Raw genomic sequence first — 18,967 nt, forward strand, 5'->3', positions numbered from 1 at the left:
TAAGGCTATTCCCCTGTTTTCTTCTAGGATTTTTTAAAACTGTGGGTCTTATATTTAACTCTTTAATCCATTTTGAGTTGATTTTGTATATGGTATAAGGGTAAAAATTCTTAATGTAGCCAAATTCATTGGCCTTTTCCTTTATTTTTTTAAAATAAATTTATATATTTCTTTGTTTATTTATTGGCTGTGTTGGGTCTTCGTTGCTGTGCACAGGCTTTCTCTAGTTGTGGTGAGCAGGGGCTACTCTTCACTGCGGTGCGCGGGCTTCTCATTGCAGTGGCTTCTCGTTGTGGAGCAAGGGATCTAAGCGCACGGGCTTCAGTAGTTGTGGCACGCGGGCTCTGAAGTGCAGGCTCAGTAGCTGTGGTGCACAGGCTTAGCTGCTCCGTGGCATGTGGGATCTTCCCGGACCACGGCTTGAACCCGTGTCCCCTGCACTGGCAGGCAGATTCTTAAGCACTGCACCACCAGGGAAGTCCCGGCCTTTTCCTTTATGGATAACACTTCTTTTTTGTTTTCTTTAAACAATCTTGCCCTACTCAAAAGTCCAAAAGATATTCACCTATATTTTCTCCCTAAAAGTTTTAAACTTTTGCTATTGACAAATTTTAAGTCCTTAATCCACGCAGAAAAGTATTTTAATAGCAAGTGAAGTAGTGACCTAATTTCATCTTTTTCCATGTTAAAATAGATAACTACTTTATCCAGCTCCAAGTATTAAATAATCCCTCCTTTCTCCTTTCAGCTGACATACTACTTGGTCATAACTAAGTTCCATTCCTGTGTGGAACTGTTTCTAGTCTCTCTATTCTATTGGTCAACTTATCCATCCTTAAACTGTACCACACTGTATTATTATTGTGTCCTAATAAGTCCTCATATTTGGTAGGGCAAGTCTTTCCTCCCTGTTCTTCTTCAGAAGTGTCATGATTATTCTTGGCCCTATGGTCCTTCATGTAAGTTTAAAAATCAGCTTACCATTTTCCTTGAAAAACCTCTTTGGGATTTTGGTTTGAATTGAATTGAATCTACAGATAAAACTGGAAAGAATTATATCCACAAATAGTCTACTCCTTCATTTATTCAGGTCTTCCTTAATGTTGTTCTGAAAAAATTAATTTGTCCTACAGAGATACTGCATATTTGTGGCAAATCTAACTCTAGATACTTGATAATCTCTAATACTAACAGTGTCTTCCTTTTAATTACACGTTCTCCTTGTTGCTAGCCCATGCAACTAATTTTGTATATTCAACATGTATCCAGCCAACCTTGCTAAAAAAAATCCTCTATTATTTCTAATTATTGACTTATAGACTCTTGAGTTTTTCATGTTGTCTGCAAAAGCATATATTGTAAGTTTATACTGTTTGCAAACAATGACATTGATATCTGCCATTCCCAATCATTATGCTACCACTTTAAATTTTCTTACTGCACAGACCAGGATCTCCAACACAGTATTTGAGAAAGAGTGGTGAAAATGAGTATCATTGTTCCATACCTGAATTTAAAAAGAATTCTTCTAAGATTCCCCATTAGGATGATGTTTGCTCTAGACTTTTTATTTATCTATTCATTTTTAAACGAACACTCTTCATCACATTAATGAATTTTCTTTCCAATCCTAATTTATTATACTTTCTTTCCTTGATACTTAGTTCCTTTCTACTACTAAGTAGTATGCCACTGTATGGATATACTACAATTTCTTTATCCATTCACCGGTTGATGGAAATCTGGGTTGTTTCAAGTTGGGGGCTAGTACAAATAAAGGAGCTATGAATATCCACATCTAAATCTTGAGCAAACAAGTAGAAATAAACTGGCTGGATCAACTGGCAAATGCATGTTTAAATTCTTAAGAAATTGCCAAAGTATTTTCCAAAGCAGTTGTATCATTTTATATTCTCACCAGTAAGTTCTGGTTACTCCACATCCTTAACAACACTTGGTATGGTGATTTTTAAAAATTGTACCCATTTGAATAGCTGAGTAGTGATATCTCAATGTGGTAGTACTTTGCATTTTCCCAAGGGAAAATGATGTTTTACAACTTTTCACAGGGTTATTTGCAATATCTTCTTTACCCAGTTTTTTCCTTTTGTTCCTTGTGCCACTTCTAAAGAACAGAATAGGACAGAGAGATAAAATGTCACTTTTAAGATTATGTTATAAATGACTGTGACATTCATCCTACTTGACTCTTTGCTCTCTCTCGCTTGCTCTGATAGAAGCTGTTATGGTGTGAACTGCCTGACAGAGAGGCCCACTTGGGCACCAAGGGCCAGCATGGAACTAGGGCCCCTCCAGTCCAACAACTAATAGGAAACTGAATCTTGCTAACAAGCACATTTGTGAGACTGGAAGCAAATCCCTCCCCAGTTGAGCCTTGAGATGAACATAATCTCAGCTAGCATCTTCACTGCACCCTTGTGAAAGACCAAGTTTTACCCACTTGAGCCACATCCAGATTCCTGACACACAGAAACTGTGAGATAGTAAATAATTGTTGCTTTAAAGCACTATATTTTGGAGTAATTTGTTACACAGCAACAGACAGGTAATATAGCATCTACTGGGATGATTGTATGGCCTTTCCTTTTAAACTGATTATATGGCAATTTACATTGCTTGACTTTTTAAATGTTTAAACTTCTTTGCATTCCTAGGATAAACACCACTTGATTATGTTTTATCCTTTTTGTATAGCATTAGTTTTGACTTGTTAAATTTCTGCTAAGAATTTTAGTATCATGTTCATGAGGGATACTGGTGCATAATTTTTTTTAATTAATTAATTTATTTTTATTTTTAGCTGTTTTGGGTCTTTGTTGCTGTGTGCAGGCTTTCTCCAGTTGCAGCGAGCAGGGGCTACTCTTCGTTGTGGTGCAGGGGCTTCTCATTGTGGTTGCTTCTCTTGTTGCGGAGCATGGGTTGTAGATGCACGGGCTTCAGCAGTTGTGGCTCGCAGGCTACAGAGCGCAGGCTCAGCAGTTGTGGCACACGCGTTTAGTCGCTCTGCAGCATGTGGGATCCTCCTGGACCAGGGCTCAAACCCGTGTCCCCTGCACTGGCAGGCGGATTCTTAACAACTGCGCCACCAGGGAAGTCCACTGGTGCATAATTTTCTTTTCTTGTATTGTTTTTGTCTTATTTTGATTAATATTGGACAGAATTGAGCCTGGGGTTTTCTTTAGGAGATATAAGGATATTTGGGTTATTTCTTTCTTCTTGTGTAAGTGTTGGCAGTTTGTGTATTTCAAGGAATTTGTCCATTTAAGTTGTTAAACATATGAGCATATGAGCATAAGGTTGTTCATAATACTGCTTTATTGTCCATTTAATGGCTATAGGCTCTGTAGTTATGTTGCCTCTCTTTCTTTATATTAGTTAATTTGCATCTCCTCTTTCTTTCCTGATCTATCTGGCAAGAGAGTTGTAAATTTTATTGACCTTCGCAGAAAACCAAATTTTGATCTCATTTCCTCCATTGTTTTTGTTTTCTATACCACTGCTTTCTCACATCATCTTTATTTCTTTACTTTTTACCTTGGGTTTGTGGACATTATTGATTTAATATCTTTCTTCTTTTTAAGATAGGCTTTGTAGGGCTAAAAATTCCCTTTCAAGCACTGTTTATATTGCATCTCACAAATCTGGATATATTGTGTTGTCATTTTTATTCTGTTCAAAATATTTTCTAACTTTCTGGTATTTCTTATATCATACCTATTGGGTTTTAGTATCAAGGCTATGCTAATCTCATAAAATTAGGTGGAGAATATTTTCCTTTAGAAGAGTCTGTAAGGTTGGGATTATTTGATCCTTAAATATTTGATAGACTATAACTGTGAATTATAACTATATCTGTGAATTTTATTTTGTGTTTTCAAAATATGCATAATTTTATTATTTGTTAAACAGATACTCAGAAAAATCCATGCATTTTTTTGGTGATGAAAAGGCTATGATTATTTTGTACATAAACAATCACCAACCTTACCACAAAAATATAATAACATATACTAAACCAAAGAAGAAGAGAAATCTTCATTGAGTTTTATAATTTTTGGTCATTTGAGTCACTACAATGTAAACTAACCACTGTAACATAAGAGATACAATATTATTCACTATATACATGAGTTTCTCATAGCCACAAGTATTCGATTCCACAAATCACTGAAAAGTTTAAATGCATAAATAACACTCTATTTGGTAGTAGCTACTTCCATAGGGAATTTTGGACGGGCTATCTAACATTCATTCTTTAAAACACCCTCAAGTACGAAACTACTCTTGCTACTGGGAAAATCAGACACAAACAAAACCAATTTACCACGATAGGCTTCAATCTGGGCCACGAGAAAAGTCTCAATGAATTTAACAGGTTTTAAGTCATATAAAGTATGTTCTGTGACAACAATGGAATTAAACTAGAAAACAAAAACAGAAAGGTATCCGGAAATCCCTAAATACTGGGAAGCTGAATAGCACACCTCTAAATATCTCATGGGTCAAAGTAGAAATCAAAAAGCATTCTTACACATAATAATGAAGTGTTGAGGGGACTTCCCTGGTGGTCCAGTGGTTAAGAATCCACCTTCCAATGCAGGGGACGTGGGTTTGATCCCCGGTCAGGGAAGTAAGATCCCACATACCACAGGGCAACTAAGCCCGTGTGCTCTGGAGCCTGCACACCACAACTAGAGAGCCTGCACTCCACAACTACTGAGTCCACACCCTCTGAAGCCCACACACCACAACTAGGGAGAAGCCCACACGCTGCAACGAAGACCCCATGCGTCGCAATGAAAGATCCCACATGCTGCAACGAAGATCCCGCATGCCACAACTAAGACTCAATGCAGCCAAATAAATAAATAAATGAATATTTAAAAAAATAATTAAGTGTTGAAGGTTTCCTTTTGACATCAAGCACATGATAAAAATACACATTACCGCTACACATATTTAATATTTTATTAAAGTTTTTCTAGCCATCTAGGTAAAGCAAAAAGTATATATAAAGTTTAGAAAGAGAAAAAAATCAATATTTGCAGATGACATAATTGTGAACACAGAAAATTTAAGCCCATCATTGAATTATTAAAACGAATAAGTTAGCAGTGTTGCTAGCTATAAAAACCAATATGCTAAGTTAAATACATTTCTATATACCTGTAACACATAGCAAATTAAATTTAAAATAAACAGCATGTACAGGAGCATGGAAGAATTTCACGTACTCTGGCAATAAATCTCACAACATATTCTCAAGACATCTGTAAAAAATATATATAAAATTTAACCAATTTAAAAGTATTTATAATTCAAAAAGATACATGCACCCCTATGTTCATAGCAGCACTATTCACAATAGCCAAAACATGCAAACAACCTAAATGTCCATCAACAGATGAATGGATAAAGAAGATGTGGTACATATATACAATGGAATGCTACTCAGCCATAAAAAAGAACGAAATAACGCCATTTGCAGCAACATGGATGCAACTAGAGATGATCGTATTAAGTGAAGTAAGTCAGAAAGAGAAAGACTAATATCATGTATCACTTACATGTGTAATCTAAAATATGGCACAGGGACTTCCCTGGTGGTCCAGTGGTTAAGACTTCACCTTCCAATGCAGGGGCTGCGAGTTCGATCCCTGGTCAGGGATCTAAGATCCCACATGCCTTGCGGCCAAAAACACCAAAACATAAAAACAGAAGCAATACTATAACAAATTCAATAAAGACTTTAAAAAATGGTCCACCTCAAAAAAAAAAAATCTTTAAAAAAAATAAAATAAGGGCTTCCCTGGTGGCGCAGTGGTTGAGAGTCCGCCTGCCGATGCAGGGGATGGGTTCGTGCCCCGGTCTGGGAAGATCCCACATGCCGCACAGCGGCTGGGCCTGTGAGCCATGGCCGCTGAGCCTGCGCGTCCGGAGCCTGTGCTCTGCAGCGGGAGAGGCCACAACAGTGAGAGGCCCGCGTACCGCAAAAAAAAATAAAATAAAATAAAAAATAAAATAAAATATGGCACAAATGAACCTATCTACAAAACAGAAACACACTCACGTACATAGACAACAGATTTGTGGTTGCCAAGGGGGAAGTGGGTGGTGGAGGGAAGGACTGGGAGTTTGGGATAAACAGATGTAAACTATTATATATGGGATGGATAAACAAGGTCCTACTGTATAGCACAGGGAACTATATTCAATATCCTGTGATAAACCATAATGGAAAAGAATATAAAAAAAAGAACGGGGCTTGCCTGGTGGCGCAGTGGTTGAGAGTGCACCTGCCAATGCAGGGGACACGGGTTCATACCCCGGTCCGGGAAGATCCCACATGCCGTGGAGCGGCTGGGCCCGTGAGCCATGGCCGCTGAGCCTGCGCTTCGCAATGGGAGAGGCCACAACAGTGAGAGGCCCGCGTACCGCAAAAAGAAAAAAAAAAAAAAAAAAGAACGTCTATGTGTATAACTGAGTCACTTCGCTATACAGCAGAGATTAGCACAACACTGTAAATCAACTCTACTTCAATTAAAAAAGTAAAATTTTGTTAAGAAGTCTTAATATAAAAAAAAAATATGATTTCGGACTTCCGTGGTGGCTCAGTGGTTAAGAATCCGCCTGCCAATGCAGGGGACACAGGTTCAAGCCCCAGTCCGGGAAGATCTCACATGCCATGGAGCAGCTAAGCCCATGCACCACAACTACTGAGCCTGTGCTCTAGAGCCCACAAGCCACAACTACTGAGCCCACATGCCACAACTACTAAAGCCCGCGCACCTAGAGCCCATGCTCTACAACAAGAGAAGCCACCGTGATGAGAAGACCGCGCACCTCAACAAAGAGCAGCCCCCGCTCACCACAACTAGAGAAAGCCCGCGTGCAGCAACAAAGACCCAACACAGCCAAAAATAAATTAATTTAAAAAAATACCACTTCATGAACTGAAATAATGAATGCTATGAATATATCAATTCTTCCAGATTATAAATTCACAGGAATCACAACTAAAATCCCCAATTTTTTTTCATTTGTGGATTTGATAAAATACTTCCCCAAACCTATATGGAAGTAGAAAATGACAAGAATTGCCAAAAATTGTGAAATGCACTAAAGCAGAGCTTACAAGGAAATTTATAGCATTATATGCTTATATTAGAAAAAATCTAAAAACCAATGATCTAAGCACCTCCCCTAAGAAACCAGAAAAAGAGCAAATTAAAACCAAAAAAAGCAGAAAGAAACAAACTAAAAACTGTAACAATTCACTAGAGAGATTCAATAGCATATATGAGGGGGCAGAAGAAAGAATCAGCAAACCTGAAGAAAGATCAATTGAGATCACTCAATCTGAGAAATAAAAAGAAAAAGAATGAAGAAAAATGAACGGTCTCAGAGACCTGTGTGACATTATCAAGCATACCAACCTACACATAATGAGAGTCCCAGGAGAGGATAGAAAGGGAAAGAATACAAGCCAAAAACTTCCCAACTTTGATTAATGGGGGGGGGCTGGGGGGGAGAAGAAAAAGAAACTATACATCCAAGAGGCTCACCAAATTCCTGGTAGGATAAACTGAAAGAAAGCCACACTGAGAACCTTATAATCAAACTGCCAAAAGCCAAATACAATGAGAATTCTGAAAGCAGGGAGAGGAGCAATTCATTATATTAAAAGGATCTTCAATGATTAAAAGCTGATTTCATATCTAAAACCATGGAGACCAGAAGGCAGTGGAATACCATTTTCAAGCAGTGAACAAAAGACTTAACGAAGAATTCTATACCTAGCAAAATTATCCTCCAAAATTGAGAAAAAAGTTAAGATATTCCCAGATAAACAAAATCAGATAGAACTTGTCACTACTGATCTTGTCCTACAAGAAATACTAGGAGGAATCCAGTCAGGATAAAATGAAACACACCACTAGGTAGTAACTGGAATTCATATGATGAAACAAAGAGCACTGGCAAAGGTAACAACATAGATGAATATAAAAGAAAACTGGATAAAGCAATAAAATAAATCTTTATTGATAGGCATTCAATATTATAAAGATGTAATTTGTATGACAACAATAGCACAAAGGAAGGGGGAAGGGAATGGAGCCATATACTGTTGAAGTTAAAATCATACTAATCTGAACCAGATTGTTATAAATTAAAATACTAATTATAATTCCCTAGGCAAACACTAAGAAAATAACTCAAAAAAATATAATAGAAGAGACAAGAAAACTAAAATGGTATATGAGAAAACATCTATTTAAAACAAGTGAAGGCAGTAATAAAGGAAGAATGTGACTATACAAATGTACAGAAACAAATAGAAAAATGGCAGACATAAATCCTTTTAAATGTAAAATGGATTAAACAATCCAATAAAGGGCAAAAATTGGCAAAATTTTGAAAAAATCAAAGTATACCGTATCTATAAGAGACCTATTTTATATTCAAACACAAAAACAGATTGAAAGTAAAAGAATAGTACATAAGTAAAGGCAACTACATACATAAACATAAAAGTCTGCATTAATGGATTTTTGGTTAGTAATTCCTCTTTTTCCCTTCTAATGACTTAAAATACAATTATATAAAACAATAATTAAGGGCTTCCCTGGTAGCACAGTGGTTAAGAATCTGCCTGCCAACACAGGGGACATGGGTTCGAGCCCTGGTCTGGGAAGATCCCACATGCCGTGGAGCATCTAAGCCCATGTGCCACAACTACTGAGCCTGTGCTCTAGAGCCCGTGAGCCACAACTACTGAGCCTGCATGCCACAACTACTGAGCCGACGCACCTAGAGCCCGACGCACCTAGAGCCCGTGCTCTGCAACAAGACAAGCCACGGCAATGAGAAGCCCACGCGCCACAACCAAGAGTAGCCCCCGCTCACCGCAACTAGAGAAAGCCCGTGCGCAGCAACAAACACCCAATGTGGCCAAAAATAAATTAATTAATTTTTTTAAAAAATTAAAAATCTATGTTAATCACTGCCATTTATAACATTGTTATTTGTAACATACAATGTCATTAACATTGCATATTTATTTATATGTTATATGTTTACTATATATATCAACATAACATATACAAATATAATACTTATATTTATTACATATTTATAATATACATATTTAAATGCACATTATATATGTGCTTATACATATTGCATACATTATATATGTTATACATACAACAGTAACAATATGTCATTTATAACAATAACAACGTAAGGGGGTTGGGGGAATGGAGTTATACAGGAGTGAAGTTTTTGTATACTATTAAAAACAAGTTGTTATTAATCTGAAATCACTGTTATAAATGTGAATTGTAATCCTCAAGACAACCACTAAAAACATAACTAAAATAGATACAGAAAAAATGAGAATGCAATCAAAACAGTACACTAGAACGTCTAACACAAAAGAAGGCAGTGAAGGAACTGAGTAACAAAAACATATGACATACAGAAAACAGAGCAAAATGGCAATGCAAGCCTTCTATTTGAATAATTTCATTAAAGATAAATGGATTAAACTCTCTAAGAGACAGAGACTGGAAGGTTAAATATAAGAAGTGATCTAACTATATGCTGTCTACAAGAAACTCATTTTAGTACCAAATACACAAATAGGTCGAAAATAAAAGTGTAAAAGATATGTTATGAAAGTGGTAACCAAAAGAGAGCTAGAGTGACAATACTAATATCAGACAAAATAAATTTTAAGACAAAAATTGTTAAAACAGACAAAGAAGAATGTTATATGATGATATAAGAGTCAATCTATCAAGATAAAAAAATTATAAACATATATAACACCTAACAACAGAGCCCCAAATTATATGAAGCAAAAACTGACCAGAAGATGGCCCAACAATAGTTGGAAGCTTCAATATATTTCACTTTCAAAAATGAACAGAACTAGACAAAAGATAAACAAGGAACTAGAAAACTTAAAACAATACTGTAAGGTCGGATCTTAACAAACGGCACCGCGAAACAGAGGAAAGCTTCAAGTGAGCTTTATTAGGGAGCGCTCCCGGGCAAGGTTCACTGGTCCGAGAGAAAGGGGCCAGAGAAGTCGCACCTGGGCGAGGGTTGGGCAAGATTTTATAGGGGAAGAAGGTAAAGGGGTGTGGTGAATCTGGGAGGGCGCAGGGTATTCCTTATTTGGTGGTCTTTTCGGGTATCCTGGGGGACCGTTAGTCCCGCCCCTCGAAAGGCGGGATGGCTGGGCTGGGTTCAAAGTCCCCAGGTCAGTTCCTGGAACTGGGTGGTCCGGAATGTCTCCAGGGCAGTTTCTGGAACTGGGTGGTCCGGAGAATTTCGGTCTGATGCAACCTGTGAATCTGATTGTGTTCCCCTGCCTCGGGCCAGTTGGCCTTACAAATACTATAAACCAACTAGACCTAACAACACACAGAATACTCCACCAAACGAGAAAAATACACATTCTTCTCAGGTGAACATGGAATATTCTCCATGACAGATCGTACGTTAGGGCACAAAAAAAGTTTCAAGAAGTTTAAAAAGACTAAAATAATACAAAGCATCTTCTCTGACCACAGTAGAATAAGAAATCAGTATCAAAAAGAAATTTGGAAAATTAAAAAATGTTGAATGAAACAATACACTCTTAAATAACCAATAGGTTAAAGAATCCATTACAAGGTAAATTAGAAAACACCTTGAAATGAATGAAAATACAACATATCAAAACGTAAGGAATGCAACGAATGCAGTGCTAAGAGGGAAATTTATAGTTGTAAAAGCCTACATTAAAAAAAAAAAGATCTCTCAAATCAATGGCCTAAAATCCCCCTTATGGAACCCCCAAAAAGAAGAGTTACCTAAACTCAAAGCAAGAAGAGGAAAGAAATAGTACAGATTAGAATGTGAATAAACAAAATAGAAGAAAAACCATAGAGAATCAATGAAACCAAAAGTTGCTTCTTTAAAAGGATCACCAAAGTTAACATTTAGCTAAACTGACCAAGAAAAATGAGAAGACTCAAATTAGTAAAATCAGGCATTAAAGTAGAGATATTACCACCAGCTTTACAGGAATAAAAATTATTATAGGAGAATATTACAAACAAGTATGTCAACAAATCATTTAACCTAGATGAAATAAACAAATTCCTAGAAACATACAAAGTACCAAAAGTGATTCAAGAAGAAAGGGAATACTTTCTAACTCATTCTATAAAACAAATATTACTCTGATACCAAAGCCATAAAAAGACATCACTTGAAAACTACAGACTAATAATGTATCATATGAAACAGGAGGGAAGAGGGCAGGGCACAACTCTTAAAGAATGACAGAGGGCTTCCCTGGTGGCACAGTGGTTGAGAGTCCGCCTGCGATGCAGGGCACACGGGTTCGTGCCCTGGTCCGGGAAGATCCCACATGCCGCGGAGTGGCTAGGCCCGTGAGCCATGGCCGCTGAGCCTGTGCGTCCGGAGCACAGGCTCCGCAACGGGAGAGACCACAACAGTGAGAGGCCCGCGTATCGCAAAAAAAAAAAAAAAAAAAAAAAATTACAGAGCCGTTGAGGATACAACATAAACTGGTTAAAACCAACTAGGTCCAAGATGGTGGAAGATTCCACTTCCAATAGACCTTGAGCCTCATCATACTGTCATTGTAATACATTAGCATGCTAAATGACACACCCACGGGTGTCATGACAGTTCCGAGGCTGACCATAAAAGGACAAAAAGTGGGTGGCAGCCCAATTCCTAGAAATCCCCGCCCCTTCCCCGAAATAGTTGGAATAATCCTATGAAATTACCCGGGCCCGTAAAAACTAACCTCCCCATATTCTGGGCCACTCTCACCTTTTGAGACAGACCTCATTCTGTCTATGGAATGTGTATCTCTCTAAATAAATCCACTTCTTATCTATAACTTTGTCTCTCACTGAAATCTTTCTGCTACGAGACAGAAAGAACCTGAGCTTCATTAAGTCCTGAGACCAGGTGTGCGATCTCAATCAGAAGACAGTGGGTTCCAGTCCCAGTCTGACTGAGTTTTGGCTGAGCAAAAGTCTCAGCCTGTGGGTTCAAGTCCCAATCTGAGTTTTGGCTGGGTTCGAGTCCCATCTGAGTTGTGCAGTTTCACATAGATGCAAAAGTTCTCCACAAAATACTAGTAAACTAAATCCAGCCTTATATTAAAACAATTTACACCATGACCAAGTTGGATTTAACCCCAAACATGCAAAGGTGGTTCAACTTACGAAAATCAATCAATGGAATTCACCATACTAATGAGATAAACAGAACCACATGATGAACTGTTATTACAGTAAAAATTGAAAAAAAAAATCCAACATCTTTTCATGATACAAACGCTCAAAAATGTAGGAAAAGAAGGGAATTTCATCAACATGATAAAGGGCACCTAAGAAAAACCCACATATAACATCATACTTAATGGAGAAAGACTGAAAGCTTTCCCCCTAACATTAGGAAAAAGACAGAGACATCTGCTTTCTTGCTAATCATGGAAGTTCCAGCTAACGGCAATTAAGCAATAAAAACAAAGACATCCAGACTTGAAAGAAAGAAGTAAAACTATCTCTATTCACAGATGACTAGATTTTATCTCTTGAAAACTCCTAAGAATCCACCAAAAAAACCTATCAGAGCTAATAAATAAATTCAGCAAACAAAATCAGCATATAATAATCAATTGTAATTCTATATAGCAATTAACAATCTGGAAATGAAACTAAGAAAACAATTCCAGTTAGAAAGCACCTGAGCATAACTTTATAGTTATGCCCTCTGGCCTCCTGTATCTGAGCTTCCTTGGATTCAAACAACTGCAGACCATGTAGTACTGCAGTACATATTTAATGAAAAAAAAAATCCACATATAAGTGGACCTGCACAGTTCAAACGTGTGTACAATGAAAATTACGGAACATTGCTGAAACAAACTAAAGCGGACTTAAGTAAGGGGGAAAACATCCTGTGTTCATGGATAGGAACCCATAATACTGTTAAGATGGCAATACTATACAAATTCAATGCAATCACTCTCAAAATTCCAACTGCTCTTTTGTAGAAATGAATAAGCTGACTCTAAAATTCATATGAAATTTCAAGACCCTTTCAATAACCAAAACAATCCTGAAAAAGGAGAACAAATTTAAAGGACTCAGACTTCCCAATTTCAAAACTTACTATAAGGCTACCAGTAATCAAAGCAGTGTGGAAGCAGCTTAAACATATAGATCATGGAATAGAACTGATAGTCCCAAACAACCTCATACATCTATGGTCAACTGATTTTCAACAGTCTTTTCAAGAAATGGTGCTGGGACAAATGGATATCCACATGCAAAAGAATGAAGCTGGACCCTTAGCTCACACAATATACACAAATTAACTTAAAATGGGTCAAAGACCTAAGCTACTACAAAACTCTTAGAAGATGAAGTAAAGCCAAATGACCTTGGATTTGGCAGTAGGTTCCTAAATATGACACTAAAAGTACAAGAAACAAAAGAAAAACATAAAATTGAATTTTATCAAAATTAAAACTTTTGTGTATCACAGGACACTGCCAATAAAGTGAAAAGACAAGCCACAGGATTGGAGAAAATTTTTGCATATCTATCTGATAAGAGTCTAGTATATAATGGCCACGTTCCCTGCATCGGCAGGCGGACTCTCAACCACTGCGCCACCTGGGAAGCCCTACAAAATCTTTAAGAACACTTACAACTCAACAACAAAAAGACAAGAGCCCAATTAAAAAATGGGCAAAGGACCTGAAAAGACACTTATTCAAAGAAGATATACTAATGGCCAAGTAACACATGAAAAGATGCTCAACATCACTGATCATTGGAGAAATGCAAATTAAAACCACGATGAGATACCACTTCACAGCCATTAGGAAAGCTATAATTAAAAAACAAAAAGGAAATATAACAAGTGTAGGTGAGGATGTGGAGAAATAGGCAACCTTTTACACTGCTGGTGGTAATGTACAATGATGCAGCCACTGTGGAAAAGCTTGGCAGTTCCTGAAAATGAAAGAAGCCAGGCATAAAAAACCACTTATTTTATTATGCCATTTATATCAATATGAAATGTCCATAATTGGCAAATCCATAGAAACAGAAAGCAGATTAGTAGTTGCCACAGGTTGGGGGGTGGGGGGGGATAAGGAATGACCGCCTAATGAGTACTGGGTTTCTTTTTGAAGTATTGAAAATGTCTGGAATTATATGGTGGTGATCGTTGCACAACACTGTGAATACACTGAAAGTCACTGAATTATACACTTCAAGATAGTTGAAATGAATTTTATATTAGGGAATTTCATCTCAATTTTTTAAAAAACTACATGAGATAACCAGTTCACACCCAGTGAGTGACAAGGATGTTTAACAACTGGGACTCTCATACATTGCTGCAAGGAACAGTTACTAAAAACTTCTGTAGTTTCTCACCATGTTAAACATTCAGTAAACATATGATCTATCAATTCCAAGACAAATAAAAGCCTATGTCCACAAAAAGACCTATACACAAATGTTCATAGCAGCATTATTCATAATAGTCCCAAATTAGAAATAACCCAAATATCCATCAAGAGGGGATGGGTAAACTGTGGTATATTCACAGAATGGAATGCTACTCAACAATAAAAAGGAATGGACCACTGATACATATAGCAACATGGATGAATCATGAAAATATGTTATTCAAAATAATGGAGATGCAAAGCATATAAATTACATGATTCCATTTATATGAAGTTGAAATACAGGAAAAATTATTTATGATATTAGAAATCAGAAGAGTGGTTACCACCGGTGAAGGGAGATTGGAACAAGGAGTGAAATAACTTTCTGTGGTGACAGAAATGTTCTTTATTTTGATGGGGGTTGGTAATTACATGGATATACATATTTGTTAGAACTCATCAATCCGTACGCTTAAAATGGGTGCACTTTATTGTATGTGGATTATAAAACATACTAGAAATTTTTAAAACTTACATGATGAGACTTCAATGGGAGTCTTAAAGTAAACAAGTCTCACTGGGCCTAGCCCACTGCAGGTGCTCAATCAATATAAAAGGAAAGAAAAAAGTGGGCTAGGAAGGTAGATTGTTTTATAACCATGGCTGGGAGTTCCCTCGTGGTGCAGTGGTTAAGAATCCGCCTGCCAATGCAGGGGAAACGGATTTGATCCCTGGTCCGGGAAGATCCCACATGCCGCAGAGCAACTAAACCCGTGAGCCACAACTACTGAGCCTGCGCTCTAGAGCCCGTGCTCTGCAACAAGAAGCCACCGCAATGAGAAGCCGCGCACTGAAGAGTAGCCCCCGCTCGCCGCAACTAAAGAAAGCCCACACACAGCAATGAAGACCCAAAAAAGTCAGAAAAAAATCACTGCCAAATATGTATTGTGTAATATCCTAAAGGAATTTACAATCTAGTTCAGAATGTAATACAACCTATGAACCAACTCAGTATCCTTAACAGCTCCGACAGGTACCACAGCAGCCTCTGAATTATACTGTCTCAACGTGATTCACTCTCAAATTTTGAATTTTCCTGTCTTGCTTATTCTCCATTTTTGACCCTTCTCTTAGGTTATGTTCAGGGACTTGATATGCTGAATTTTCCTTGGTTTCCCAGCCCAGCCTCACCTGAGACACGGACTCCAGCGCCACAGCCACTAACCAACTCTATCCCTTCATATGCTTAGCTTGCAAAACTAAGAACGTAATCTCAGAAAAACCTTAGACCCTCCAATTCACCAGGGTAATGAGACTCTAAAATATGAAAATTAATTAATAACAATAGCAACAGAACACATTCCAGGAAATAATATATCAAGAGCTGGCAAATAAATCAAACTGGACTATTACTGAAGTCCCCAAATGAGCAGGAGATAAAGGCTAAGTCAGGCTTGTTATGAAAAGGAAAGAGGAACACCTGTGAGCCAGGTGGAGAGGCTTAAGGAAAAGAAATAAGGAAAGTGGTATTGCAGAAAAATGAATAAATCCATTTGTCTAGACTCTAGAATAAAAATTATACTTGTATATTCATGAGGCAGTCTGAAAAAGCAAATTAAGGCCTCATTGGATAATTACAGAAAGTTGTGGAGTAGACAGAGCACATTATTTTCATTTACAGATGAGGAAATTGTAGTATGGCAAGGTTAGTATTTGCCCAAGGTCATAAAACTACCTAGGAATAGAGCCAGTACTGAATGAAATTCATTTTCTCTTGATTCACAGTCAAACATTCATTTACTTAGACCATGATTCTACTCAATGTTTTCCAACTTTGTTTAATAGAATTCTTTAAGCAACTTTTCACAAGTAACGCTGCCCCCATTTATTTCTTCTTGCATGTAAACCTTTCACCTGAAGCACATCTCAAGACATACTTTAAATAAATCTTATTCTTTGACCAATAGCCCTGATTATTTGCATGATAGTAAGGAGGTTTCTATGTTTACAGGCCATAGATATATGACCACATCCTTCTTCTGGTGGCTACTACAAGATTTGAGTTCCAATAATAATTTTTTTTAAATTGTCCTTGGGTTACAGATCAGAAAATTTCTAACACTGTCCAGCAAAACAAACTTTCTGCTTATTCACAGCTTGACATTATCTCCTGCAGTGCAGTCAAGGGTGTGTCTAAAAGCCTAGGGTGCCACTATGTTACTGTCCTTCCTCATTGTAGTAAATAAGAAAGGTACCTCATCTTTCACTGGAACATAAAATGGGCTTCCTGTTTTTATTTTCTTCAACAGAAACCTATCTTTCCCATATCCCCTAAACCTTCCAAAGACCCTATCTTCCCTTCCTATCATGATAATTTCCTACACTGACAAATTTTTTGCAGGAGTATAGTCAACCCATCTCCACTTCAAGCCTATCATTTTTATCTAGTACTTACCTTAGCCATCTCCTGAAATTCTCACTAAGGAACCAATGACATCTTAAACACCAGAATCGAAGGCCTATTTTTCAAGTCTTAGCCTTTTGGAACGCTTGAAGATGGAGAGAGGCTGATATATAGAGTTCACCAGAATGACAGCACTAACTCAGCTCTCACTCTGTGCCAGGCACTGTACTAATTAAGGTTCCAAAAATGTTTCAATTAATTCTCACAACTTCTGAGAAGTGTTTATTACCTCCATTTTCAGATATTAAAATTTAGGATCAAAATTACCCAAAACCATATAGTTAGTGAAGCCTGCACGATCCCAAAGTTTGTAATTCTGTGACATTTGAAGATTAGTTCCCAGTTCTCTTCCTAACTCTGTGGCCTTTTCTCCGTCTCCTTCACTAGCTCATCATCCTCCGCTCACCACTACCTCTCTTATTTCACATGCTCTCCTGGGCAATTTCCATTTCCTCCCGTGGCTTTAACTACCTTCTACACTAGTGTTTCTCAATCTTTTAAGACTTTTTATAAACATAAAAATCATGTGCTCTTTTGGTAGCTTACATTTTGAAAAGATTGTTTTTCCCAAATAGAAATTCTAGTGTTGTTCAAACTACACCTCCTGCCTTTTAAGATCTGATAACCTCTTAGGCATCACCCCATGACTGAGAATCAGCGACTGGTCTGTATGACGTCTCTCAAATCAGTCTTCCCTCTCCTGACCATCCCCACTCTCTCCCAGACATCTCTCCTGAATTACAAATATTACCCGGTGTCTAATAAAAATAGATCCATTATCGTCTCCCCAAACTAAGATCATCCACAGCAAAACTCATTTCCCTTACCAAACCTGAACCACCTCTTTGTGTTCTCCATTTTGGCTAAAGGTATTACAATCTACCCTTTTCTATGCTTTTAAGGTACCTATCTGTGAAACGGCAACACTGGCACTAACTCCCCTTAGCTACTAAATTAAAAATCAACCATCAAACAACGAGACACTATCGTGTCCACGAGGTAAGGAATGTAAAGCATAGTACAAGATTCAACGCTTTTACTCCTTACGAAGTTTACGAGAAAAAAACACACCAAAATCCATTTTTTGTGTGTGAAGCGTTTCCCACTTACCAAACAAAATTAATTTACTTTCCAAAACATTTAAATGTAATCCTTACTACAAATCCCATTTTAGAGATGAAAAAACCTGATATTCAAAGGGATTAGGTAATTTAACCCAAGTTTTACAGCTGGTCGGTGCAAGGTCCAGACCCTAAACCCTAGACTTGAGATTTCAAATTCCCTTTCCTGTTATTGTTGAAATAAACTTCTACACATTAAAACGAAATCTCGGGTGTGCACAACAGAGGTCAACGGAGCAGCGCACGCAAATACCAGAAAGCACAAGGCATCCTGGACGCGCTCTAGGCCGGGGTCCTCCTTGCCCAACCCTCGCTCCGACGCCCCCCGGCCACTCTTTCCCCGCCAAGACCCTCTGCGGCCTGCCTCCAGCCAGCCCGGTGACCGCGGGAAAACGGCGCTCTGAGACTCGGGGCGCGCTGGGTAGAGGCTGCCGCCACCGCCAACCACCCTACCCCAATCTGCGTCCCGGCTCGGCCGTAGCCGCCGCGCCTCCAGCCGCCGGGACAGCCGACCCGGGGGGAGCAAACGTACCTGGTGGAGGAAACGGCTGGAGGGCAGGCGGTCCCGGCAACCTTAGAAGGTGGGAATGACCTCGGAGGCGAGTTGGTCTCGCTGGCGGCGCTAACTGCATTCACTCCCTTTGGCCACCTCGGGGCCACAAAGACTCTTCAAACCAGTACCGGGTACAGTACACCGGCGACGACAACCCGCGGCGGATCTGAGGGCGAGAAGGCGTAGCAGTGGGTAAGGCGCAGGGGCGGAGACGCGGCCCGTGGGGGCGGGGCGCAGGCGCGAGGAGGCGGGGTGTGAGGGGCCGGATGCGCAGCGCGAGGAGGCGGGCACCAAGGGGCTGG

General features: G+C 38.6%; 1 protein-coding gene across 3 annotated transcripts in view; it reads right to left on the minus strand.

Annotated features, from left to right (window-relative positions):
• SLC25A40 (solute carrier family 25 member 40) overlaps nucleotides 1–18,889 on the minus strand; it is a 58,377-nt gene extending 39,488 nt beyond the window's left edge. The window contains exon 1 of one of the 3 annotated variants that reach the window (XM_079932203.1): nucleotides 18,645–18,889. In XM_079932203.1, coding sequence (XP_079788329.1) covers nucleotides 18,645–18,744 — 100 coding nt within the window. In that variant the 5' untranslated portion in view covers nucleotides 18,745–18,889. The remainder of the gene's footprint in view (nucleotides 1–18,644) is intronic. The other 2 variants (XM_079932205.1, XM_079932204.1) reach the window with 2 other exon arrangements.
• Nucleotides 18,890–18,967: the final 78 nt, after the last annotated feature.

The sequence above is a fragment of the Stenella coeruleoalba genome (assembly GCF_951394435.1).
Source record: "Stenella coeruleoalba genome assembly, chromosome: 9".
In the NCBI taxonomy this organism is placed as follows: Eukaryota; Metazoa; Chordata; class Mammalia; order Artiodactyla; family Delphinidae; genus Stenella; species Stenella coeruleoalba.